The sequence below is a fragment of the Copadichromis virginalis genome, linkage group LG17 (genome assembly GCF_057382275.1).
Source record: "Copadichromis virginalis isolate Kocher_CV1m ecotype Utaka linkage group LG17, C_Virginalis_male_GT1.1, whole genome shotgun sequence".
Taxonomy (NCBI): Eukaryota; Metazoa; Chordata; class Actinopteri; order Cichliformes; family Cichlidae; genus Copadichromis; species Copadichromis virginalis.
This window is the reverse complement of record NC_140634.1, coordinates 39026419-39051888: the sequence shown is the minus strand read 5'-3', so window position 1 is coordinate 39051888 and position 25470 is coordinate 39026419. Positions and strand designations below refer to the sequence as shown.

Genomic DNA, 25470 nt, shown 5'->3' with positions numbered 1-25470 from the left:
CGGGGCAAAGGAGAAGTGCCAGATGGTCTGGAGAGAGAACTACATCATGGATCATCTGACAAATGTGTAGCAACTGCACGACGCTATCATGTCAACATGGACCAAAATCTGAGGAATAATTCCATCACCTTGTTGAATTTATGAAGAATTATTAAGGCAGAAGGGATGCAAACATCTAGCAAGGTGTACTAATAAAGTTTCCAGTGAGTGTTTATATAAAAATCACACGATGCTGTATGAGCAACAAAATTTCACTTTAACAGTCCCGAGTCTCTGACCTGTGCTGAGGCCACACGGAGCACCTTTCCTCCCTGGAGGAGGCGCAGGCTGTCTGTCTGTGGGAGCGGGCGTCCATCCTTGAGCCAGGTCAGAGAGGGCGTAGGTATACCCGTGGCCTCACAGTGGAGCTCCAGGACATTATTAACCACCACAGACACTTCTGCAGGTACACCAGAGCCCTCGATGCGCGGAGGATCTTAGAAAGTACAAGTAATGTTTCTTTAGTCGTCCATGCATCAGCAGCTGAAGCTGGATAATGGAGAGCTACAGTCTGATTGCACTCACCCATAACTTTCAGGTTGAAGTGACGGCTCGCTTCACCAGCAGTGTTGTTAGCCACGCAGGTGTAGCGTCCCGTGTCGCCAACCTGAGCCCGTCTAATACGAAGGTTGGTGTTCGAGTTTAGGAGAACGACGTGGCGGTCGGGGACTAGAGTCGCTCCGTCTTTGAGCCAGGAAACGGTGGGCGTTGGGGTCCCATCAGCAATACACAGCAGAGAAGCCAAGTTTCCTGCGACCACAGTCACATCCTCTGTGCTCCCTGCTCCATCCAGACCGGGAGGGACTGAGGAGGGTAATTTAACAACTCGTTAGCCTTTGTTTCTCAGTTTGCCTGGAGGATATCTGAAAAGTATGAATAAACATGAAAGCTATACAACTCTAGAACATGCGGCCGCTTGCAGTTTCTTGCTGACGTAGCAAGTTTTCAGACTCACCGTGCACCTGCAGGTTATAATGTTTGTTGTCCACTCCTGCCCTGTTTGATGCAACGCAGGTATATCGTCCACCATCAGACACCTGGGTGCGCGCCACCCTGACAGGAAATTTGTACGATGTGTAAATTTAAGAGGTTTCCTATTTAAACCAATCCCCCATTTTTCAAACCTTTTCAATCTTCAATGACGACATTGTTTTGATGATTTGGGAGATTTTAAAGCCAGAGTCGAGATAAGAATGTTTCAGACTAATACATTTGCATATTTCAAAAGAAAGAAATTCATCCTCCGCGCACTGTCTGCTGACGTACCGAAGCACTTGCCCAGCAGAGAGGAGACGTATGTGTGAGGAGACTGGCAGAGGCAGGCCGTTCCTCAGCCAGTTTAGCTGAGGCAGGGGAGAGCCTGTTGCGACGCACTCGATGCTCACAGAACTGTCCAGAACTGCTGCGAGCTCCTCAGCAGCCGCACTGTTGCCTACGATCACAGGCGGCACTGGGAGACGGGAGGCAGGATCCGTTATATAAAAGAATATTTGCGCCAAAGATATGCGTTACGTTTGAATCCTGAGTTGAACCCACCATACACGTTCAGATTAAATATCCTGTCCTCTTCTCCTGCAGCGTTGGTGGCCACGCAGGTGTACTTGCCGCCGTCAGCAGTCTGAGCTCGTAGTACAGTGAGTTTGCTGCCATTTCCACTGATCCTGAGCATACATACATATATTTGTAAAATATATGTCTTGTATATGTATTTTTGTGTGTATTGCACATTGTGCTATTCTTTACCTGAGCCCCTTGCTTCCCGTACTGTTGATGGCTTCCCCGTCCTTCAGCCACTGGATGGTCGGAGTTGGGGTTCCCTGAGCTTGACAGACCAACTGAATGGTTTGATTTAGCAGGACTCCCATCTCACTGGGTAGCTCTGATCCAGAGATACTGGGAGGAACTAAGAGCAAATTACCCGGGTTAGCATAGCTGTGTGTAACATAGCTGCAAAGAGTGAGCAAATGTCATATTAAACCCAGTGGATTAAGAATGGGATGCAGCTCAAGGTCATATTGATAAAGGCAGATGAGCGAATATGTTTGGCAATATAGTGTATCTAGAAAGGCATTAGCAGGGTTTTAAAGATAAAGATGTCCATCTACCTTGTATGGTTAGGCGGTACCTCTTGTAGGCCTTGCCCTCCACGTTGGAGGCCACACATGTGTAAGTGCCGCTGTCAGAGAGCTGCGAGCGTGCGATCTGCAGTTTGCTGCCCCCTGAGAAGATGTGCATCTCCAAAGACTCCGAGTTCTCTAAAGGAAATATGAAGTTCGTGTGTTTTTTTAATAAAAAAAGGACAACATTAACAGATGAAAAACCTTTTTTGTGGTTCAGTTAAACCTGCACACAGGTTTACCTATGGTGCGCCCGTTTTTCAGCCAAGTGAGCGTGGGTGGAGGGATTCCACTCGCGTCACAGTTAAAGATGACCGGATTACTGATGGTTTCCACAACTGTCTCCTCTGCTGGGCCATCGATACTGGGAGGTACTGGAGAAAGAAGAAATTTAAAGACATATCTTTAATAATATTCTGCAGGTGGACACTGGTTGAAATAGGTTCCTGGTGCATTTTCAGATTTGTAAAAATGTAAATATTTAGGAAAGACTACCATAGATGTTCAAGTGGAAGTGCTTGTCCACTTGCCCGGCAACATTGGTGGCCATGCAAACGTACTGTCCTGTATCAGACACCTGAAAAATACAGACAGATGCAAAACAGATAAAAAACATATAAATAGTTAATTCAACACTTTGGTTAGGTGCTTTTAATCCAGCAGAGGGACACGACACATCATCGCTGGTTTCCATTCGTCTCTCACCTCTGAACCTTTGATCTCGAGGATCTGTCCCTCAGCCAAAACACGCAGGTTGGCTGATTCTGTCACCACTCTGCCGTTCTTATACCAAGTGATGACGGGAGGAGGCACAGCATTGGATTCACACTCCAGAGTTACGGATTTCCCAACAAGCACATTCACCACCACAGGAGAGTCCCCGCTATTGTCTCGGATGCTGGGAGGAACTGCGGGGGAGGAGGTAAATCAGCATCAATTGAAGACAACACACGGAGCTACACTGTGCAATAAAACCATTGCAGAAACAATCTGACCGAAAACAGTGAGGTAGATGTGTTTGTGAGCCTCTCCTGCTGCGTTCAGGGCCACACAGCTGTACTTTCCTCCGTCGGACACTTTTGCTTTCAGGATTTGTAAAGTGCGTCCACCTGCAGGCACACGCAGACACAGAGAAACAGTGATTTCCATGTCATTTTATCGTCTGCATAAAGGTATTTTTGATATCGTGAGTCTATAGGTGAAAGTAACTCCTTCACAGTACCTGGCATGATGAGTGCATTGGTGTTAGCTTGAATTGGGCCCCTGCCATTGAGCCAGCCCAGTGTTGGAGGAGGGAAGCCAGTAGCTTCACAGGAGAGAGCCACAAAGTTGTTCACAACCACCGTCACATTCTCAGAACTCGGGCCGATAATGGTGGGAGGCACTTAACGAAAAAAGACGAGGAATGTTCAATAAAGCAGGCAGAAGACAAAAATATTTAATTTGCTGTGATCACATGAGGGAAAAGTATTTTACTACATTTGTTCATGTTGTGACCAGAGATGGGCAGAACATGAACAAATGTACTGTAATCCGATTACTTTTTTCAAGTAACGAGTAAAGTAAGGGATTACTATTGCAAAAATGGTAATTAGATTACCGTTACTTTCCCGTAGGAACGCTGCGTTACTGCGTTACTAAAACCGTGATTTTTTTTTTTTTGCGAGAATGTCTCATGACAGTGACGTAAGCGAGTGCGACATTTGTGACAACAGCTGTGTGCAGATCAACAGTGGATCATATATCGAGTGCAGAGAGAGTATGAGCGTGCAGCGTTTACAGCGTGGAAGTACTGACCTTACTTTGAGTTTGATTCCATACAAAGTGACAAAAACATTAGTGTCCGCTGTGCGTGGGAAGAAAACTTCTTTTTACAGCGAAAAAACCCCTAAACTTCCAACAAGCACCGAGTAGCTACGACAATGGGAAACTCACAGAGAAACTCGCGGATTCTTCCACTGACCGCGGCACACCTGCACCAGGGTAAACCTCCGCCTACCCCACTCCTGCTTTACAGGTGAAAATAGAGCAACAGGACCGCTGAGTCGTTGACTTTATTTATTTTCTGCTGTGTTTTACTTGCATCTATTTGAAAGACTGAATGTAAACACAAAAAATATTTTATTTTATGTGCTGGAATGTGCAGAAAATAGGTTTAAATGTTAAACTAATTTCTTCCAGTCAGAGAATGTTGCATATAATTATATTTTTGCTTGATGCATAAAGTTAAAAGATTAAAACTAATAAACAAGTTTTAAAAAGAGACTTTTCCATCTGATTACATTTTGTATGATGGATTATGCAGAAAAAGTAGAATTGGGCTGAAAGATCTATCGCTTTATCACCTCTTCAGGTTGTAAATCGTGTTTTTAAAAAGTAACTAAGTAATTAATTACTTTTGAAAATAAGTAATCAGTAAAGTAACAGGATTACTTTTTGGGGGAAGTAATCAGTAATTAGTTACTGATTACTTTTTTCAAGTAACTTGACCAACACTGGTTGTGACACATTTAAGCTGAAAAGGAAAAGGGAGTAACTCACCATGAACATTGAGATTAAATGTTTTTTCTGCACTTCCAGCCACATTTTCAGCTGCACACACATAACGCCCTGTGTCCGATACCTGAGCCGTCAATATCTGATGGAGAAAAAATGTTGTAAATATTACCCGAGGTGCATTGATACTGACATGTTTACATAAACAAGTAAAAGAAGTAAAAAGAACAATTACAGTTATTTTCATTGTTGTCAAGACATCGTACCTTGTGTGGGGTATGGGAGGTTTAAAAATACAAATTTAATCAGTCTGTGTTTCCTGGTTGTTACCTGAAGCGCTCTCCCATTGGACAGAATTCTGTGCAAGCTGTTGGAGGTGATTGGCTGGTTGTGCTTAAACCAGCTAATTTTGGGGGCCGGGGTTCCCTCCACGTGACACTCCAGTTGGGCAGTTTTATTGACCAGCACTGTGACTTCATCAGGCAGGTCGCTGTCTGTTCCGCGTATGGTCGGAGGTACTAGTGCAGAACACATACATGCATGTGAACCGTTCTCTGCTAAACTGATCGATACTTGTCCCACAGGAAATAAGAGTGTTTTTACTCACATAGCACTCTAACATCATACTGGATGGAGTCCTCTCCTGCTTCATTGACAGCCACACATGTGTACCTGCCTGAGTCCTCAATCTGGGCCCTGGGAATCTGTAGCACTCGCCCACCTGAGATTAAAGCAGTAGAAAATGTGTATGGACTAAATATCCTTCACATTTCATCTCTTCCTTACAGTTTTCGTCATCTGTCTCACCTGGCAGGATCAGAACTTTGTCATTCGATGTCAGCAGATGTCCGTCTTTGTACCAAGTGAGGGTCGGAGGGGGGACGGCGTTGGTCTCACAGTACAGGGAGATGGGATTGTTGAGTATCACGTCTCGTGCATCAACTCCAAAGCCTGAGGAAGACGTGGTATCACCATCTGCACCAGGCCTGTTAAAATTAGGTGGAACTGAGCAGCGGGGAAAAAGAGGACAGACGTTAAAACCTTACTTCACGCATTACATTACTAACAGGAGGAAACGCCATCAGGCGCATGGTTGTGCATTTATGTAGTGTCTTTATTAAATAATAGTTGCAGTGCACACATCTGCATTAGTCAACCCAGTTCACCTTGTATATTTACATCAAAGTCCTTCTCATCCTCTCCAGCTATATTAGTGGCTACACAGGTGTAGCGGCCAGTGTCTGACACCTGAGCATGTTTGATCTGAACGATCCGCCCGTTGGCTGTAATGGACACGTGGTCATCTGACTGCAGGATCTGTGCAGAGAAAAAACTTTTTTTCAAGCCTTTAATCCCACAGCTTTAAAAAACTGTGAAAATATCCCAGACGTTACCTGTCCATCTTTATACCACTGCAGTGCGGGGGTAGGAAAGGCCTGAGCAACACACTCCAAAGTCAGGGTGCTGTTAACCTTGATTTTGACCTCTTTAGGGGCCAGTCCTTCCCCGGGAATGTCATTCTTATTAATCTGTGGAGGAACTGGAGACAAAAACAAGTTAAAATATGTTTAATGTAAATCTGATTACTGGTAATTCTTATCAGTAATTTACAGTTGTGGTCAGACGTTTACATCCACTCATCATTGATATGAATCTCTTCTAATGATTTCTTTTGTCCAAGATGGAAGGATTGTACAGTATACATCTTTACTGCCCTTCAAAAACAAGAATGAGGGGCACAAGTTTTATTTATTTTGGATACATGCAGGCTCTAATATATACAGTGAAGCCTATAATTATTCATACTCCTGGCAAATTTTGACTTAAAGTTACTTTTATTCAACCAGCAACTTTTTTTTGACCGGAAAGTGACGCAGGCGTCTCCCAAAAGATAATAAGACGATGTACAAGAGGCATCGTTGTGGAAAAAACCCCATTTCATACCATACTTGAGCCTAGTTTTCCTCCGTTGTTCCTGATCTGAGGGTAACAGTTTGCATCTTCTTCCAGACCGTGGCAAAGTGGTGACACATCCAAATGAGTTGTATTTACATACAGTTGTTAGAACTGATGATCTTGGGATTTGCAGTTGTTTAGAAATCTTTCACAACTCGTATAACTCTACAATTCTCCTTCTTGAACCTTCACTGAGTTCCTTGGACTTTCCCATTGTTCTGAGCAATGGCCAATCCAGTGATTACTGTCATACAAATCCTTTTTATGCTGAGAACGACCAGTTGTAGTCAATCATGACCACTAATGAGAAATTAAATCGATCCTGTCAAGTTAAAAGACATTGTAGAAGATTCAGCAGCACTTTTGACCCCATTTGGTTGAGAGACAATCCAACATAATTTCAAACTTGTGCACCCTGTTCTTGTTTTTTTTAAAGTCAATAAAGATGTGTGCTTTATAATCATGGTTCCCTGGAAAAATGAACAGTTCTAATAAATCACTGAAACCCCAAATTACCATGACATTTATGTCCATGATGAGTGGATGTAAACTTCTGACAAGGAGCTGTAAATTATATTTACTTGTACAAGAAAGCATGTGCAATAGATTATGCTAGAACTGAACACACATAAAACATTTTATGCTGCAGCATGCTCCCAAAGCTGAAGGGGTCTCACCATAAACCTTGACCTCATAGTGCTTCAGTGTCTCTCCAGCCTCATTAGTGGCCACGCAGGTATACCTCCCAGCATCCTCTTGTTTAGCATTGAGAATCTGCAGCGTTCGCCCACCTGTAACAGCCACAGAGTCACGATTCAAAGATTCTAACACATTTTCCTTCTGTCCCTTTATTGCTTCTTTATTTTCATTGTGCACGTCATTGCAAACCTGGAAGGACTCTGACGTTGCGACTGGATTCAAACAGAGTGCCATCTTTGAGCCACATGATCAGAGCAGGAGGGTAAGACTGGACTTCACACACCAGTGAGGTGGGGCTGCTCAGGGTTACTGTAACCTCCTCTGCAGAAATGTCAGGGCCTGACCCAGCAATGGTGGGAGAAACTGGTCAAGAAAAGAGGGGAAAAAACAGACAAATAAGTAATATGATTTCATTCCACGTGTAATGAACTCAAAGTCTCCAAAATGGAAAAAGAGTTGTCTTTGTACCCAGGACATTAAGATTGTAATGCCGCCTGCGGTCTCCTGCACTGTTAGAGGCCAGGCAGCTGTACCTGCCAGTGTCTGCGACTTGGGCTCCAGAGATTTGGAGGAAACGGCCATGAGACAGAATTTGGTAATGCCCGTCAGGCACCAGCAGCTGTCCATCCTTCAGCCATTTAATCTCAGGTACAGGATTACCTGGGAAATTGTAAAAGGGCTTAAGAAAATTGTTCCAAAGCACAGAGATTATCTTGACTGGAACTTACAGTAAGGATTGATCCAAACATTTCATTACCAGATTATCTCAAATACCTGATGCTTCACAAGTGAGAGTGATGTTGTGTTTCTCCTTCACTTTAGTATCCACCATAGTTCCCTCCTCCACAATGCTCGGGGGAACTGTCGGAAAAATCAGTTAAATAGTTATTATTTTCTATCAAAGTCCATTTTATCATTAAGTGGAAAATAAACATCCATCCATTCATCCATCCATGCACCCATAATCTGCACCTCCCTGTCTTCAGCCACCTCCTCCACCTTTTCGAGCATGGTACAATATATGTAAATGCACAGTCACTTTAGTTAGACAATATTATGGCATAAAGCTAAAAACAAAAACAAACAAACAAACAAAACAAAACATGATACAATAAATTTTCTATTTTCTCACCAAGGATGTCAAGGTCAAAGGTCTTCCTCTCCTCCCCAGCGCTGTTAGACACGATGCAAGTGTATCTCCCAGCATCCTCTGCTGCAGCATGCATCAGACGCAGGCTGCGGCCACCTAGAAGTTAAACAAGTCCATTATTATTATGTTTCTATAACCACGTGTAATGTCTTTAAAAGCTAGGTCAGAAGAAAAGTACTTTTTTTCCCCAGAAATAAAACATGACAAGAACACGTAAACAGGCTTTTAAACGTGTTGAAATGACATTAGCCTTTCTGAGCACTGAAATCAATCAACACAGAGAAGCTGAACTCTTAGAACCACAGCTGTTCAAACATTTAGGACAGAGTTTAATGATATTTCAGACTAATGTCAGTCTCAACAGCCAACAGCGTAGCTTTGCCACAGTTAATGAGAAAATAATTGAAAAATAATGACATGTTACTGAAACAACTCCAGGTTTGACAACATGAGTGTCATTAGGATTCACTCGACACTTTGTTACAGTTTCCATTTCCAACTTTTCAAATTAATATTAACATTCTTTTGCTTCACAATTTAATTGTTTTTCTGCTGGTTTTTCACAGAACTGGCGTCTGCATTTGGCCGTGGTCGCAGTCATTCCATAATATTATTAGTGGCAGTGCATTGCAAATGTTGAAACCTCTGAAACCTAGCTGGGAAGTAAAAATCAAGACTAAGAGCTTGAAAAGTCACGAAAAGTCAAACAGGAACAGACCTGAAAGGATGCGCGCTGAACTAGTCGTTTTAATTGGCTGACCGTCCTTCAACCAGGAGATGGTAGGAAGAGGGATGCCGGAGGCCTCGCAGATCAGAGCAACTGGGTTCCTCATGACAACACTCACATTTTCTGGAAACTGCACCTGCCCAATTATACTTGGTGGGACTGAAGATGAGAGAAAAGGAGGTAAATGGACACAAAGATGATTTCTTTGATCATTATGAAAACACAAAAAACTTTAATCTCTGAAAGCAATTCCTGTTTCATACCGTGGACGCTGATGTCATGCTTGCTGTCAGCCTGTCCCGCCACGTTAACAGCGATGCACGTGTAGCGTCCCGTGTCTGACACTTTGGCATCTTTAATCTGCAATAGCCTCCCCTCGTTCAGGACCTTTGCACCATGCTGGCCTGTGATCGGCCGTCCGTCTTTCAGCCACGTGACCGCAGGTCGCGGCACACCTTCAGCATCACACTGTAGCGTCACATCACCTCCCTTTATCACAGTGACCTCATCAGCGCCGCCTTCGGTGCGTCTGATGGAAGGACGGACTGAAGTGAGAAAAGCGGGTGAGTGGTGTGTCATTAAAAAGATGAGATGAGAGAAGCTTTTTACTGTTTTTATCACCTTAACTCTTTCCCCCATAGAGACAACATTTAACCAACACCTGTACAGCCTGTATCCTTTATAGGCAAAAAGGCAATTGAAAAAAAAAAGGATGAATTCGTGGTGTTTACACACCATAAACCTGCAGGCTGTACTCCTTGGAGACGGTGCCAGCTGCACTGGAGGCTGTGCAGGTGTAAGAAGCAGCATCTGTCTTCTCAGCGCTGGAGATCTGCAGCTGACGACCTCCTGACAGAATCCTGACCCGCTGGTCAGATTTCACTTCAGAACCTGGAATATAAACAAAACACAGGATAGGTGAGGCGTTCCAGCACGCCACCCGCGCATGCGCACTGCCTCCCCACGTTTGATCAAAGCAGAAACTGGCTTACCATCCTTCGTCCATGTGAGACTGGGAGGCGGTATGCCACTGGACTCACACATAAGAGTGATGAGACTGCCTTCAACTACCGTCAGAGGAGACGCCTCCTCAGAGCCTCGGATACTGGGAGACACTGTAATAGCAAAGGGACGCCAAAAGGAGGCAGTCACACTGCATGCATTAGTACTAGTAAATGAGCGATGCATAAATCATCGTGATGATGGGCTGCAAAGAAAGATCAAAATCTACTAACAAAAAGCTTTTTGTTTCTGTTTTGTCTAACAGTCCAAGAAAGACTGAAAAATCTCTTCAGGTCAGTCCAAATGCACGACAGTGACACAAGATCAACTTACCCCACACATTGAGGTTATAGTTCTTCTCTGTTTTGCCAGCAATGTTTGTGGCTTCGCAGGTATATCTGCCTGAGTCCTGCACATGCACCCTGCTAATCTGCCAGTTTGTAGACAGAGAACAGAGTTTTGGCCAAAGAAAAAATGCAACTAACAGCAGGAGAGACGGTCATCGTTAAAAGGGACCTCTTAAGATTAAAGTTAGCCCTTCCAGTTGTCTTTTAGCTATATGATGGTTGTATGATGAACTGTACCTTAAGCAGACTAACATCTGCTGACACAGTCAGACCAGGCTTCCTAAAGAGAGGGCGGCCATCTTTGAGCCAGGACAGGGTGGGTGGGGGGACTGCATCACTCTGGCAGTGCAGCTCCACGGGTTGACCGAGCATCACTGTAGCATTCACCTCCTCACCCTTGATGTTTGGTGGCACTGTGGCAAAACATGAAGACGAGCTCCTGAAAAGGCTTCTGTCATCGAATGAATACTTTCTGGGATGAAATCATTTAAATGACATGATTCGGAGTAAATCTTTTGTATTAAGGGTGCGCTGTTGTGAAAGTGCTGCTTTGTCCCACAAAGCACACTAAACTTGCTAGATTACCTCATGGGTAAACAATATAATTGCTTCCTGAGCAGCACAGGCGCTGTTTGTTGTGCATCTGGTGCTCTTTAAGCTCCAATTGCATCCTGGGTTATGACGGCATCATTAAACCAGTTCAACATATTTTAGTGACATTATAAATCTGAGTTTCTTCGTTTCCCAGAAGGTTATGAAAGCTAACGTCACTGGGAATTGCTAACATGCACTGAGATGGAAAATGAGTAGGGATTAAAAAATACCAGTTGGATGGCCGTTGCTTTGATTTCCAGCAATTTCAAGAAGTTCTGGACAGGATGTGTATTTGCCACTGAGCATCTGTGCAACGAAAGCACACGCCTATGAAATGAACTGACTTTGAAGTAGCTCAGGAAATCATTTCTCTGGGAATAATAATGTAATTATTTTAACAGGAGGCAGAAATCCCAGAATATATGAGATGAAAGGCGTTTTGTTTAAGCCTCTGTTTACAAGTTTTTCAGAAGACAGTCGGCTCTTATTTAGAAAATGACAGCAGGCCAATGTCCCTTCAACTGTGGTCGCTGTTCAGACAGAGCCCAAGTCATCGGAGAAGGACGGGAATAGGCTATCAGCTGAAGAATGGTACCAATTACCACAACAAATCTGCCTTCACTTCAGTGGACAAGTTCTTTTTCCCTCCTTTCTTTTTGATCTCTGCGAGGAAACTCGCATCATGTGGATGTTTGCATTCTGCATGCATATACGAACAAAGATCCAAACACAGACTCTACAATCCCATGTATGTAAGATGACATGTTTCCTATTACCTCAGTGACATTAGCTTTGATTAGACTTGTATAACAGCTGAGTCGCCATCAAGCTCGGCTCTGTTCAGGAGGCTGACAGCGTTTATTGAAATGCTAAACTCAGTCAAGCCGCACTTCCTCTACACGCACATGCTTTGCTCAAGGCTCTTGCCAGATATTGTTTCTGTATTATAATTCACAGCCTGGTGCTCAGTCTGGTTTCTGCTGTAAGACATTTGACAGTCAGTCATAACCATTAGTTAGCAAAACAAAGCAGCTGAGAAGGAGCAGCCGTAACATGCATGAGTACGATTAAACTCTAAAGAGAAGAACCAGGGCATGTAACGAGAGAGTGCACTATGATGTTAAAGCTTTTTAAAAAGGCAACATTAGTGATCCACAAATAAACAGGTGAAAGTCAAAACCTTGGATGGATGGACGGATAAATCTGTTTTTAAAACTATTTTATATTTATACGGTAAAATACAGATACTTGTGTCTTTAGTATAAACAATAAGTTATTTGAATCGATTCATATTTCATGGATATGCATTTATTTGAACCTAATGAACATGCATTCATCATGCATCATCTTCTGCTTATCCAATTCAGGTTAATGGTGGGACTGGAGCCATATGGCAAGAGGCAGTATGCACCCTGGACAGGTCATCAGTGTCACAAAGCTAACACAGACTGTTACACAAATTCACACCGATGGCAAATTTAGAGCCACCAGTTAACCTAAGCTGGGGACTGCAAATGATGTCAGACACTTTTCTAAAAAAAACAAAACGAATAAAGGATTTAAAAAAAAAAAAGTACTATACATGCTGTTTACCATATGATACCATATAGGTACATGTATGCAACAACAGCTGTTCATGTTCTCACCATAAACCTTCAGGTCATAGTCTCTGTGCTGTTCTCCTCCAGCGTTGACAGCCACACAGGTGTACCTGCCTGTGTCGCTAACCTGTGCGCTATCCAGGGACAGCACTCTGCCACCAGCAAACACCTGACAGGCCGACGGAAACAGAGCAGAGGTCACGTCACGGTGCTCGGCTCACGCACAGACTCACAGCACACAGTCGTTAAAAGGTCTGCAGAAGACTTTTATTATTATCTAACACAGAGCTTCCGCACACCTGCAATGTTCAACATAACCTGAGGATAACGTCACCTCGCATTTTGCATCACAACAGATCTCTGGAATGATCCGGCACAAAGCACTAAGCATGAATGTAGTGATGTCACCTGTATGCCATGTGAAACACTTGCCACAGGGCTGCCATCTTTGAGCCATGTGATACTGGGAGCAGGAACCCCTGTAGCCTCACACTCCAACCTGACGGCTTCATTCACCACAACAGTTACCGTACCGCCTCGGCTGGAGATGACCGGGGGCACTGCAAGGCACGAGGATAAAGCACTCAGTCAGTGACGATCTGCAACGCCACTGGAGTTGTTTTTGTTTTTCAGCTATCCGCATATTGTCATCATCTGTCAGCGACTAATCTCTAACTTATAGAGATAGTATTACTCACGAACAACCAAAAAGTTCAGCATACTTCTGCTTAATTAATGAGAAAGCCACCCACCGAGGACCTGAAGTCTGTGAGATATCTCAGCAGCTCCAGCCAGGTTCACAGCGACACATCTGTATATGCCAGCATCGGACAGCTGTGCTCGTTCAATCTCCAGCATCTGGCCACGCTTCCGTAACGTCACACCAGCTGCACTGGTCAGAGGTCGGCCATCTTTGTACCAAGTGATAGCTAAGGCACGAAGGATATCAAAAATACTTTCAGCAAAAGAACTATTAAACAGAAAACTAGGCTTAAAAGAGATTAATGAGGGTTTGAGTTTATTTAAAATCTGAAGACAATAGCAAATAAAATAAATGTTGGACTAAAAATCAAAGTTTATTATAAAGAATTGTAATTTTTACAATTTTTTTAGAATTTTTAAAGTTGATAAAGAATTTCCGTTGCCCAGTTATGGTTACATAGATACTAAATTGCTGTACTGTAACACTTCCTCTAACAATGAAGAAAGTGATTTTACAATAAGAACCTAGTTACACATGAATTTATATGTAGCACATTTTTGAGTGTTTAGATCATCCAAATGGAAAAAGAAGGAGAGGGAAGAAGCTGAAGCTGTTTGTAGGAAAACTACACTGTAAAGGCTTTGAGTGCGCACAGTGGGACTGAGGAGGTTGTTAGTGAACAGTCTTACCAGGTAATGGGCTGCCCGCGGCCTTGCACTCGAGCTCAGTGGAAAAGCCTGACAGAATGGTCTGGTTAATGGTCTCTCCAGAGGACGGGATACTGGGAGGCTCTGAGGGACACAAACAGAATTACACCCAGAAACAACAGCTTATTATTATCAACTCTGGATATAGGAGGAGGAAGATAAGCGAGACAAACATGCAGAGCGAGTGATTTGTATATCCATAAGTAAGTTACCGTGGACGCTGAGTCTTATGTGCTGCTGAGCTTCACCAGCTGCGTTAGTGGCCAGGCAAGTGAATTTCCCAGAATCCTCCAGTCTTGCCTCTGTAATCTTTAGTGTCCTGCCTGCTGACTCCAGCTGTGGCAGATACAGAGAATTCAGATTGGTAATTACTGAGCAGTGAAGAATAAGAATGAATCGCTTTCTGCTGCTTCTGCTTCTTCTTCTTCTAACCTGTTAATACTCTTAAGCCTTAAGCCCCACCTCCTTACTTTTTGCTAGGAAATTTGAGAAATATGTGATTTATTGAAATGTGCAAACATACATGGAAATGCAGTATATGAAGCAAAAGCAGGCGAATGAGTGTGAAAGTCAATATTTGGTGTGACCAGCTTTATTCTTCATCATAACAGGAATAATAGCCCAGCTTCTTGAAAGCTCTTCTGTGGATGTTGGCTGCCTTTTGTTGGATTGTCTGTCAACATGATCCCACACCGCTTCAGTAATGTTGAGGTCTGGGTTCCGGGGAGGCCAGTCCATGACTGATAATCTCCCACTGTGTGTTTTTCTGTCCAGGTCTGCTTTCACTGCACTGACAATGTGCTCGGGATCATTGTCAGATGAAAATGTTGCCAATCACATGTTTTCGAGAAGGTATGTGAGTTTTGACAAGATCCCCAACACCAGCCCCCAAAAGATGAAGGCAGACGGATCACCTGACGAGCCAGATGCATCTCTCAGGTCCTGTGTCGGCTCTTTGTGAGATTTCTTCCTGTTTCATAGGACAAAACTTTCGGATACTGTTCATCTGTTGTGGATAGTTGTGAAGCCTGACAGTTCTTGTCTAGTTTCCAAACATTTTTGAGGATATTCTGAGATATGTCCAGTTTTCAGATTAGAACTCTTTGGTAATGATGTTGCTTTTTGCAAAAATACTCAAAAACTTGTTTTTGACATTTGTTGCAGATTCAGGCTGCTTGTAACAAAGTTATAAAGATACATTTTATAAAGTGGTTGTTTGCTACTTTGTTTGTTACATATAGATACAAAATTACAAGAAAGTCTGGCTCCTCAAAAGTAAAATATAGAGAAATGAGCTGTGTTTCCATACTGAAAGCACTGTGTATAAAAATAAGTAATAATTTGAATTGCATCAAGGAGAGAGGGAGAATCTAGGTTTGGCTGCAGATATACAGCATGTATGGATCTGTGGTTCACCTGAAGAAGTTCATGCTTCAGTGATGATTGATTTTAAAGTGAATAGCTTGAAAATGTCAGACAATTAAGGGACCAACCTGCAGGTGCTCACTAGTTGCGTCGACTGGTCGTCCATTTTTAAGCCAGGTAATGGTTGGAGGAGGAATTCCACTGGAGACACAGTCCAGACTCACGGGCTTGTGGAGAATCACTGAACGTTCAGTAGGTCCATTGGTACGGATGGATGGAGGAACTGCAGAGGTACAGAGGGCAGGTTTTTATCCTTGGAAACGTTTTACAACTGAAAATGAGGAACCAGGAAATTTAAAAAAGGTAAAGCGAGATTTTGCTGCAGCTTGCAACTAGAGTTTAGGTAAAGCCATTTACATTTAAAAGATACTGAGATGGGTCTTTTTAATTTTAAAGTAAGTTTCTTTGTTTTACCTTGGACAACCACACTGAAGTCCTTATTATGGTTTCCTGCCTCATTGGTGGCCACACACTGAAAGAGAGCTGTGTCAGAGACCTGAGCACGAGAGATGACTAGGCGTCGCCCACCGGCTGCGATCCATAATCCTTCACCCTGTCGCAATAGCTTTCCGTCCTTATGCCACCTGGGAAGGAATTAACTTTACAGTGACTTTCAATAAGGCCTGTTTGCATTTGTTTAACTGTGAGCAATAGACGAGCTCTTACGTGATTACAGGTGTAGGTGTTCCTGCGGTGTGACACTCGAGCTCCAAAGGTGTGTTAAGTATAACTGTGGTGACCGTCACATTATCAGATCCATCGATGAAAGGAGGAACTAGGAGTGAAAATCATCTTTTTTTAATTCATTTTCCTGACATTTCAGTTTATGCTCAATAGAATAAACTCTGACAAATATTTCTAGCATATGTGAGGCCAGATACATCAAACCCACAGTGAAGTGACAGGACACTGCAGATAAGAATCAGCAGAACACGAGAGCATCGGCTCAACATGAGTTGTCGTGGCCGAGTGGTTAAGGCGATGGACTAGAAATCCATTGGGGTCTCCCCGCGCAGGTTCGAATCCTGCCGACAACGGCGTGACGCTTTTCTCAGCTGTCAGACAGTTAAAGAGCAAACCTGACAGGCTGCAGTCGCCGATTTTCTGTTAGCAAGTACAAATTCAGAAAATACACTTCCTGTCAGCAGCGTCTTTGAAATAATGGTAAATGGCCTGCATTTGTATAGCGCTTTTCTAGTCCATAGGACCCCAAAGCGCTTTACACTACATTCAGCCATTCACACACTGGCGATAGCAAGCTACATAATGCTATAATGCATTTCTATTAAAGGCACAGCTGTGCAATGACGCTTGTTTGGTACCCAGAGGAGATGAATGTCTTTCTCACAGGCATTTACATTTACTCCATAAATGACAGCATCACGTCGGTAAGTCGACTGTACTTAGTCCTCGTTCTTACCAGTTATGAAACACATGCAACTGAGCGGCCAGTTTAGATCACACTTTTTTTCCTGTGATGTTTCTACTTGGCAGAATTAAATGTTGAATTCCATTACCAATAAACCTTAAGTAGACTAAATTTTCTCAAAGCAAAAACACTAATTTGGATATAGTAAAGAAATCGGTGTGGAACGAACAACAAAGCCAGACCAAACACTTCCTGGGATAACATGCAAGCAAACAAGCAGGTCAACTTCCTACAAACAGTATCATGTGCGTGACTTAAAAATGCATTGTGTGCATTTTGGATGGATAGAAATATCCCAGGTGTTTCCCCATCAGCTGTAGTTTGGGTGATCTGTGAAAAATCACTATAATGACAGCTGGGATAGCACTCTAAGAAGAAAATGGAAAGTGATGTAGTTATACCAGAAATCAGCGATTTTCTGTGTGTTTATACCTAAAACTCTGACATCATATTTGACCTCCTTCTCCCCGGCGATGCTCGTAGCCACGCAGATGTAGTGTCCCGAGTCTGAGACGGCGGCCGAGGGGATTTCTAGTTTCTTTCCCTGCTCGAGCACACGGACACTTGCCCCATCGCGTACAGGGACTCCATCCTTCAGCCACGTAAGAGAAGGTGGAGGGTGTCCTCCAGCCTCACACTCCAGGATCAGAGATTTACTGAGAACCACTTTCCTTTTGATGGGCCCTTTATCCCCGCCTGTGACTGTGGGAGGCACTGCACAGGGAGGTCCGCCACGGAAAGAAGAGAACGTGACAAAGGTTTAAAATCTTATTTGCATTTGACACATTTCAGGCTTTTATCAGGCAGAACTTACATCTGGTTTATGCTAAATCACCAAATTAAGCTTCAGAGCCAATAAAGGGTTTTCTAAACACAGAGATGATGGCAGTTTTCATTTCCAGGACTTGTTCTGGACTTGTTGTAAACAACATCATTTAAATTAATTTTTAACAGCTGTTACTTTAAGCTGACACAAAACACAGTGAACACAAAGATGTGTGTCGATATCATTTCTGGCTCTTACAGTAGACGTCCAGCGTGTAGCTTTTCTCAGCGCTCCCAGCCACGCTGGTCACCTTACACGTGTACTGTCCAGCATCAGAGGCCTGTGCACGAACGATCTTCAAGTAGCGGCCTTGCTCTACATGTTGAGCCTGACGGCTGGACAGGACGATCTCTCCTTTTCGGTGCCAGGTTATGGAGGGAAGCGGCACCCCACGTGCCTCACACTCCAGAGTTACCGCAGTATCCAGCAGTGCCGTCACCTCTGTGGTGACATTACCTCCTTTGATGGAGGGGGGCACTGAAATAAACATATAAACATACTGAAATTTGTAATTCAGCTACGTTTGTCCATGTTAATTGTGCTAAAAGATTTATGCACAGTATACAGTAGTGTGCATAAGTCTTGAGCCACCACTCGTTTCTTTACGTTTTGCTGCTGCGGAGCCTGATTTTCCTGAGCAGCAGTTCTCCAGGATTTCTGAAGGTCTTTCAAAGTTTTGGCTGCTTTTTCACTCATTTTCAGTCAAGTCCTTGTACACGACCAAGGCACATAACCCTGAATTATACACATATTTCTACACACGACAGACAGCTTAGCAACAAAACTATAAAAAAAAATTCCACAGTTTGACAGCATAAAACTGTATTTTTAAAGCGCCAGGGTGATTCCTGAAGCTCGTTTTGGCCCCACATACTGTACTTCCATGTATGTTTGCACACTTTTCCATAAATAACTGCATCTATCCACCTATTTTCTATTTCTCTGGAAATGATGGGTGGCTCAAGACAAGACACGGTGCTGTATTTACATTAGAAAATTTACTTTGCTTAGGATTACACACTAACCATAGACACTAAGGTTAAAGTCCTTGGACTGTTTCCCAGCTGTATTCGTGGCACTACACTGGTAGCGGGCCTGATCTCCAAGACGGGCACTTTTTATTCTCAGAACCTGACCCCTGTTTGTGACCTCCAGATTGGGATCACCGAGAAACACCGGCCTAGAAAGGATTAAGAATAAGAATGAGAACAGGAAGTACTGACCAATGAATGTTCAGCCAACTTCATTTCTTTTCATTTCAGAGCACGCTTACTTCCTGTCCTTGGACCACTGGATAGCAGGAAAAGGGATTCCCTGCACCTCGCACTCAAGAGAGACAGCTTGTTTGATAATTGCTGAAACATCTTGAGGAGAGCCCGAACCTATAATTGTTGGTGGGACTAAGGAGCCAAGAGAGAAAAAATGGCTTTAATAGTACAACTACAAGTTTCTTATTCTGCTGCAGTAATGTTGCCAATATCTGACAAGTTCTGTACGTCCACAAGCTGAGCAGCTCTTATTTTAACATTTAGATTTATCAAACTTATCAAAAAGATTTTTTTTAAGTATATTAAAATTCAGAAAGTAACAATCAGGAAGAGAGCACTGTATATCATATGTTCTCTCGTTTTTGGTCTAAATACTTTTTTAACGCAGCTCTGAATTAATTGTACCGAACTGAGAATTGTGGGTAAATCTAGGAGACAGGATTGCATTAACCTGCAGCACAGAATAGTCTTTGCGCGTCGCCACCGACTGTCTTTACTCACCAAGCACATCCAAAAAAAAGCTTCTTTCGGCGTTTCCTGCGACGTTGATGGCTTCACAGCTGTAGCTGCCTGCGTCTGCTGTTTCTGCCTTCAGCAGTCTCAGAGTTTTTCCCATATCAGCAATCTGAATGTCACTACTTGCAACTACCTGTCGATCAGCATAAATAAAATCACAGTGTAACGTCGTTGTAATAGGATCTAAACAAAAACAAAAAACGAGCTGCTGATACGTTTCTCAGCAGATTTGAAAGTGGCTGCGGTCTACAGAGACAAACCTAATTTAAAATGTATACAAAACACAAAAAGTGTGCAGTTCAAGAAAACATTCGGAGAGAAGAGCGTAGATTTAGATTACTCGTAATTAGTGGATTAAAGTTCTGATTTCACCATCTGTGCCTGACAGGGAAAAACATTCAGCAGCCAAAGGAACAAAAAGCAGCCAACTAACTGGGACGTGACAGCAAAGTGTGTGATGATGCTCAGTTCTCCCCTCAGTTTATCATTATTATTCTGTCATTGCAGCTTTGAGCATATTGAAACCAAGGCTTCTTTGGCAGGTCTTTGTTACACACACACATGGACGCACACAGGCTCCACCCACATTTACAGTCTGTTCTCTTGGACATCGCACCCTGTGATCAGAGCACATTAAGTCTTTCAAGGCTTAAGGCTTCCATCATTATAATTTCTCATTACTTGTTCTCATGTAAAAAGAGACCACAGTCTCATGACCCCAGGTTAAATTTGGCTCATGCAATTTAAAGCGCTCAGTGTGTGTATTTGATTTATGTACCTGTCTTTTAAAGGTGTAACCTTTACACACATGGCAAAATAATATATGTCTTTGTTTCCATTCAATATAATCAATTATTCACATACAGGAGCTCCATCCTTGTACCAGGTGACGACAGGCGTTGGAGTTCCTGTGACGTCACACACCAAGCTGGTGGGCTGGCTCAGGACCACTGACAGGTTGCCGGATGTTTCTCTGTCACGGAAATCTGGGGGTACTGTGGAGGTGCCAAAGGTAATGAGTATATTATGAAATGTAGGAATTTTATTTTTGAACTAGAGGTGCAAAATACTTAAAGAACAGGTCAGTCACCGTTGACTTTGAGCTGGTACTTCCTCTCAGTGGATCCAGCGTCGTTGGCAGCGGTACAGACGTACTCTCCATTATCCATCGGTGAAACAGAGGCCAGAATCAGCAGCGTACCGTCCTCTAGGATGGACACGCCAGGCTCATTACCTGTCAGCTCCTGGCCATTACGCAACCAGCGAATCACTGGTTTGGGAAGACCTGAAGAAGGGATGGAGACAGGAACACTCGCAAAAGAATTCCAAAGTTGTTCTGTGTTTGCGCTCCTGCAACAGAAAATCTGCACTGTACTCTTTTTAATAAATGCACCAAACTGGTGCATGCACTTTGTCATTCACTCTCACAGGTGCCGGGCTCAGGAGCTGGCCCGGGCCCTCAGTTCAATACAATTTACTTATTTTTATAGCCGCAAATCACAACAATCTTCACCTTCATATTGAAAGTCAAAGACCCGACAATAATAGGGAGAAAGGTTGACAAATCCCTATGAACAATCACTTGGGGAAAGTGGGAAGTCAAAACGTCCTTTTAACAGGAAGAACCCTAAACCACAGCCCCTTGCCTTGCTTGTTGCTTCATTATGAACAGACGTGCTTTCATTTGCATTTGGTTGTGATCCTTGTTTGCGAACTGAAAGCTAAGAGATGGTAATACGGCACCTTTGGCAGGGCAGGGGAAGGCGATACGCTGATTAGCAACCCTCTCCTGCAGAGGACTGTTGAAGGGGGGCTCCAGTACTTCAACAACGGGGGGCACTGAAAAGATGCAAACACACAATCAAACATATCACACACACTCCAAAGCATCTATAACAGTTTGAGTATGGAGCGTCTTAAAATTGAGCGGTAGAGTAAAACTGTAAGTTGCCAACCTTGAACTACAAGCTGAACTCGAGCCTCATCTCTGCCTGCAGTGTTGGTCGCTGCGCAAGTGTAGGTTCCTTCATCATCCAGTCCCACATTGGTCAAGGCCAGACTGCCATCAGGTGACACCGGGTATCTTCTACCATCCTTGGTCCAGATTAGCACGGGCTTTGGGAATCCCTTCACCACACATGGCAGCTCCACAGGGTGACCCACCTGCACCTTCATTACCCGGGGGCCAGCATGAATACTCGGGGGCACTGCAGTAGAAAGGACATGATTTGCCAAGCTTTTCTTCTGCCTCACCTGAAGCTGCATGATATTTAGTGCAGGAACTTCAGCCCAGGAGTTACTATAGATTATGTGTGTGGCTGTGAACTATGTAATCCCAGGTGATATTATGTCTGAGCTGCACCTCTCATTTAGGTAATTGTGAGTACTGAATGAGTAGTTTGACTGTCTGAAATCTGAGAAATGGATATCACACACTGTATATGTTCAGTTATCTATTTTCATGCAGGTGGTTGCATATTTCACTCTGATATTTTGACAGTTTTTACATTAGACGTCAGGAATCTTTACACTCATCATAGATTTTTAATCTTCTAAACTTACCCAGAATGCTCAGCTCAATGGATTGCGTTAAGTTTCCAGCAATATTGGAAGCAACGCACACATAGAGTCCACTGTCTGACAGCCTGGTCTCTAAGATCTTCATAGACCCAGAGGGAAGCTTTGCATGTCTGGAAGAAACAAGAACATACTTAAAAACCAAACAGTCTGGGTGAAACGCATGGCTGCAAATTTAGAAATATTAAGAAAAGAAACCTCAAACACACTCACACACTTACAGTTTCCACTCAGTGACTTATTCGGTTATTACATAAAAAAAGACACTTTGGTAATTCTTACTAATCCACCATCAACCATAATTATAGTCAGTTTGCCAGGCGCATAGTAGGAGCAACAGATCACAGGGAGGAGTATGATTACTCAGTCATCTTAGAAAACCACAAACTATGCCCTGAGGTCATAAACGGTTGACAAAGCACTCCATTGTAGATTACAGTGTATGTAGGTTCTCCTTTAAACAACAAATCAAGCTCTCTCATTGAGGTTAAAACCAAGATAATGTGATTTTAGCCAAACTTAAGCAAATGTGTCATTGACACGGGTGTAGAAGGTGATTTTGTCTGGTGTGACTTTCATGAAAATGGCAGAATAAAGTCGTGTACATGTGTATGTGTTTACCTGGGAGAGTACGGAGAGATTAGTTGCCTCTCTTTGGCCCAACTGATGATGGGAGGCGGGACACTGTGGACATCACATGGCAAAACAGCATCCTCGCCCTCGATCACCGACATCTTCGTCGGACCTGCTGAGTGTTCGTCATCGCCAGCTTTGGACCTCGGTCGGACTGGGCGATCAAACACACAGACATTTAATTCCTCGCTGCTAGCATTTAGGCATGTAGATATGGTCAAGCTGACCTGCTGAGGTTCAAACTGAGCATCACACGAGGAGGAAAGGAGATTTAAGCGACTTTGAATGTGGGTGATTTGTTGGTATCATCTTTTAGAGTTTGCACAGAATGTGGACTTGGTAAAAAATGATCAGTGTGATCCCGGAAACCTTAATTTAGCAATAATTTCTTGACGTAAAATGCTACATTTAGCCCCCGTGCTTCTTTACAGACTATGTGTAGCCTTCAGCTGGTGATGAGGTTTACCATAGACCGTGAGCTGGACCTTCCTGGAAGCATGGCCAGCAGCATTAGCAGCAGTACAGATGAACTCTCCAGTCTCATTTCCAGAAGGGGAAGTAATAAGGAGGCTGCCGTCAGGATTCAACGAGAAGGCCGAACCACCCAAGTTCACTAGCTCCCCACCCTAGAACACAAATCACAGCAGGGCTGGATTTTACTTCATCAGCTCAGCTTTAACACTTGATTTGTTGTCCAAGACAAAGAAGTGTGGTTTGACCCACTAAATACTTAAATATAAAAGCAGATTCTTTGCCCGCTTGTTACGCAGCAGCGCTATGAAGTAATTATTACAAATGCACAAATCATATAAACCCAAAGCACAAAGCCAGTGTGATGTTAGTGCAGCGGGAGTGTGTCATATTTCAGCCTTGCAGTCACTAACATGCCATCATCTGACTGATGTTATAGAAAACAGCAAAGGAATCAGAGGGAATCACGTTTTAACAGCTGGTGCAGAACTTAGTAGGCTCTAGTTTCATATGTCCCTGTAGCCCTGTTCACTTTAACAGCAAGGCCTTTACAACTCGGAGGAACGAGTGTAAAAGACTGAAAAGAGGGAGGGACTGTCCACATGCATAGACTGGCTCAAAATGTGAGCGCTCGAAGGCTGAAGACACCGTGCAAGCTAATGGACGCAGCTAGATTCCATAGTGCAGCACATCAAACATGCACATGTACCCTCACAGAGCCATTTTCCAATCGAGCGCTATTGTCTCTGTGCAATCCTGACCTCTGACACAAAACAATGCAGGAACCTGTTCCTTCGCAGTGGAAAACAATGCATCCACATCTGGAAGGTTTCAACTTGAGCTCATCGCTGTTCAAAACCGCACAACCAAACCGCACAAACACAAATGCTCTCTGTGTTAGCCATAAAACAGCCAACAGGAGAATAAAGAGGTTCATCTGTGCACGGGTACGCGAGTCAACTGATCCTTTAAGTGTGAGGGAATCAGGGAAAATGGCTATTTAAGGAAAAGGGGAATTATTTACTCCTTCCAAATCATCAGGTGAGACATTGCGATGCAACTTGAGCAATATTAAGTGTTAGTTAACAGCTACAGTTAACTATTAGTTGTGTCTTTCATCCCTGTGTCATATGGCTTCTCTGTGTGTGGCACTGAAAATTATTTGGCAGCATTTAAAGAGACCTGGCTTTTTTTTTTTTGGCTGTTTCAAGAGAAGAGATGCACACCTTTGTCCAGGTGATATCAGGAGCCGGTACTCCAGCGGCACGGCAGGGGAGGGAGATGGGCGTTCCTTCGATTGTGCTGAATACCTGAGGGCCATGCTGAATGGTGGGAATCACTGCAAAAATGAAAGCAAGAGAAGATACGGAAGAATTTCATCATCGGGCATTTATAGAATCTACTCCATGCATTTTGTCCTCTGCGTTGAATCTGTGCCTGGATGTCTCCACATCACTGCCACCACTGATTTCCTGTGTGTCTCACGAGCATCTGGAAAGAAGCTGTCCATGCACTGCTCAGTACAGATGTTCCTGTTTTACTTTTGTGCTTTTTTCCCCTCTCGCTCTCTTTTTTTGTGACTCTGTCACTCCAAGGACTCTGCAGAAGAGATCATCACTCGGAGGCTTGTAACATTTTTTTGGAAACATGATTTAGCTAAACAACTGCATCACGTGGAGTGTACACAATACAAGACACAGCATGGTGTTCTGGCTGCACACTTTGCACAGTTTCTCATGACTTACTGCAAGATCAATACAAGTGATTTGTGCATGCCTACATGAAAATGACCTAACCCCACTAATTTAAAGGAGCCGCTGCTTTAATATACATGCTGCAAACTGTTCCTGTTTATGTCGGTAGAATCTACCAGCAGCTGATTTTAGTAGAAATGGAGAACACGTTTCACTCTCTCACACACTTTGCTTCAAAGTCTACAATTCCTTCAGCAGCTCCTGGGTTAGATATTCCTGTTCCTGAGCACAAGAGCCTTCACAGTGGAAAGGAGACATTAAATGAAATGATATTTAGAGACATCAATGCAGAAACAGCCCAGGTGTGCTTAATGATATCAGCCCAGGCTTGGTTCGGTTATTTGCATTTCTTCAATTTCTTCAATTCCCGTTAGAGCTGATCTCAATGCTGAACCTAAAAGATGTCTGATAGGTGGGAGGATAACATGCGCTT

General features: G+C 43.4%; 1 protein-coding gene and 1 non-coding gene across 2 annotated transcripts in view; one reads left to right on the top strand and one right to left on the bottom strand.

The window, feature by feature from the left end:
- The window catches only part of hmcn1 (hemicentin 1), an 85900-nt gene that overhangs the window by 16304 nt on the left and 44126 nt on the right, over positions 1–25470 (bottom strand). The window contains exons 20-69 of the mRNA XM_085435920.1: positions 24510–24622; positions 23279–23438; positions 22801–22966; positions 22165–22292; positions 21558–21809; positions 21346–21441; positions 20693–20887; positions 20467–20597; positions 19588–19735; positions 19092–19218; positions 18844–18998; positions 18017–18295; positions 17425–17706; positions 16230–16338; positions 15978–16147; positions 15632–15786; positions 14351–14474; positions 14121–14222; positions 13481–13657; positions 13137–13288; positions 12774–12897; positions 10771–10946; positions 10520–10616; positions 10177–10299; positions 9920–10075; positions 9448–9729; positions 9176–9343; positions 8440–8553; positions 8082–8168; positions 7776–7967; positions 7497–7670; positions 7286–7399; positions 6047–6192; positions 5819–5969; positions 5460–5657; positions 5260–5373; positions 4983–5170; positions 4698–4794; positions 3379–3540; positions 3152–3265; positions 2862–3064; positions 2652–2733; positions 2399–2530; positions 2145–2294; positions 1783–1942; positions 1576–1700; positions 1306–1489; positions 995–1092; positions 565–843; positions 279–475 (exon numbers count right to left, since the gene is read on the bottom strand). Of these exons, the coding sequence (XP_085292046.1) occupies positions 279–475; positions 565–843; positions 995–1092; positions 1306–1489; positions 1576–1700; positions 1783–1942; positions 2145–2294; positions 2399–2530; positions 2652–2733; positions 2862–3064; positions 3152–3265; positions 3379–3540; positions 4698–4794; positions 4983–5170; positions 5260–5373; positions 5460–5657; positions 5819–5969; positions 6047–6192; positions 7286–7399; positions 7497–7670; positions 7776–7967; positions 8082–8168; positions 8440–8553; positions 9176–9343; positions 9448–9729; positions 9920–10075; positions 10177–10299; positions 10520–10616; positions 10771–10946; positions 12774–12897; positions 13137–13288; positions 13481–13657; positions 14121–14222; positions 14351–14474; positions 15632–15786; positions 15978–16147; positions 16230–16338; positions 17425–17706; positions 18017–18295; positions 18844–18998; positions 19092–19218; positions 19588–19735; positions 20467–20597; positions 20693–20887; positions 21346–21441; positions 21558–21809; positions 22165–22292; positions 22801–22966; positions 23279–23438; positions 24510–24622 (7808 nt within the window). The remainder of the gene's footprint in view (positions 1–278; positions 476–564; positions 844–994; positions 1093–1305; positions 1490–1575; positions 1701–1782; positions 1943–2144; positions 2295–2398; positions 2531–2651; positions 2734–2861; positions 3065–3151; positions 3266–3378; positions 3541–4697; positions 4795–4982; positions 5171–5259; positions 5374–5459; positions 5658–5818; positions 5970–6046; positions 6193–7285; positions 7400–7496; positions 7671–7775; positions 7968–8081; positions 8169–8439; positions 8554–9175; positions 9344–9447; positions 9730–9919; positions 10076–10176; positions 10300–10519; positions 10617–10770; positions 10947–12773; positions 12898–13136; positions 13289–13480; positions 13658–14120; positions 14223–14350; positions 14475–15631; positions 15787–15977; positions 16148–16229; positions 16339–17424; positions 17707–18016; positions 18296–18843; positions 18999–19091; positions 19219–19587; positions 19736–20466; positions 20598–20692; positions 20888–21345; positions 21442–21557; positions 21810–22164; positions 22293–22800; positions 22967–23278; positions 23439–24509; positions 24623–25470) is intronic.
- On the top strand, positions 16519–16600 carry trnas-aga (transfer RNA serine (anticodon AGA)). Its single transcript has one exon. It is a non-coding gene; the product is annotated as a tRNA-Ser (tRNA).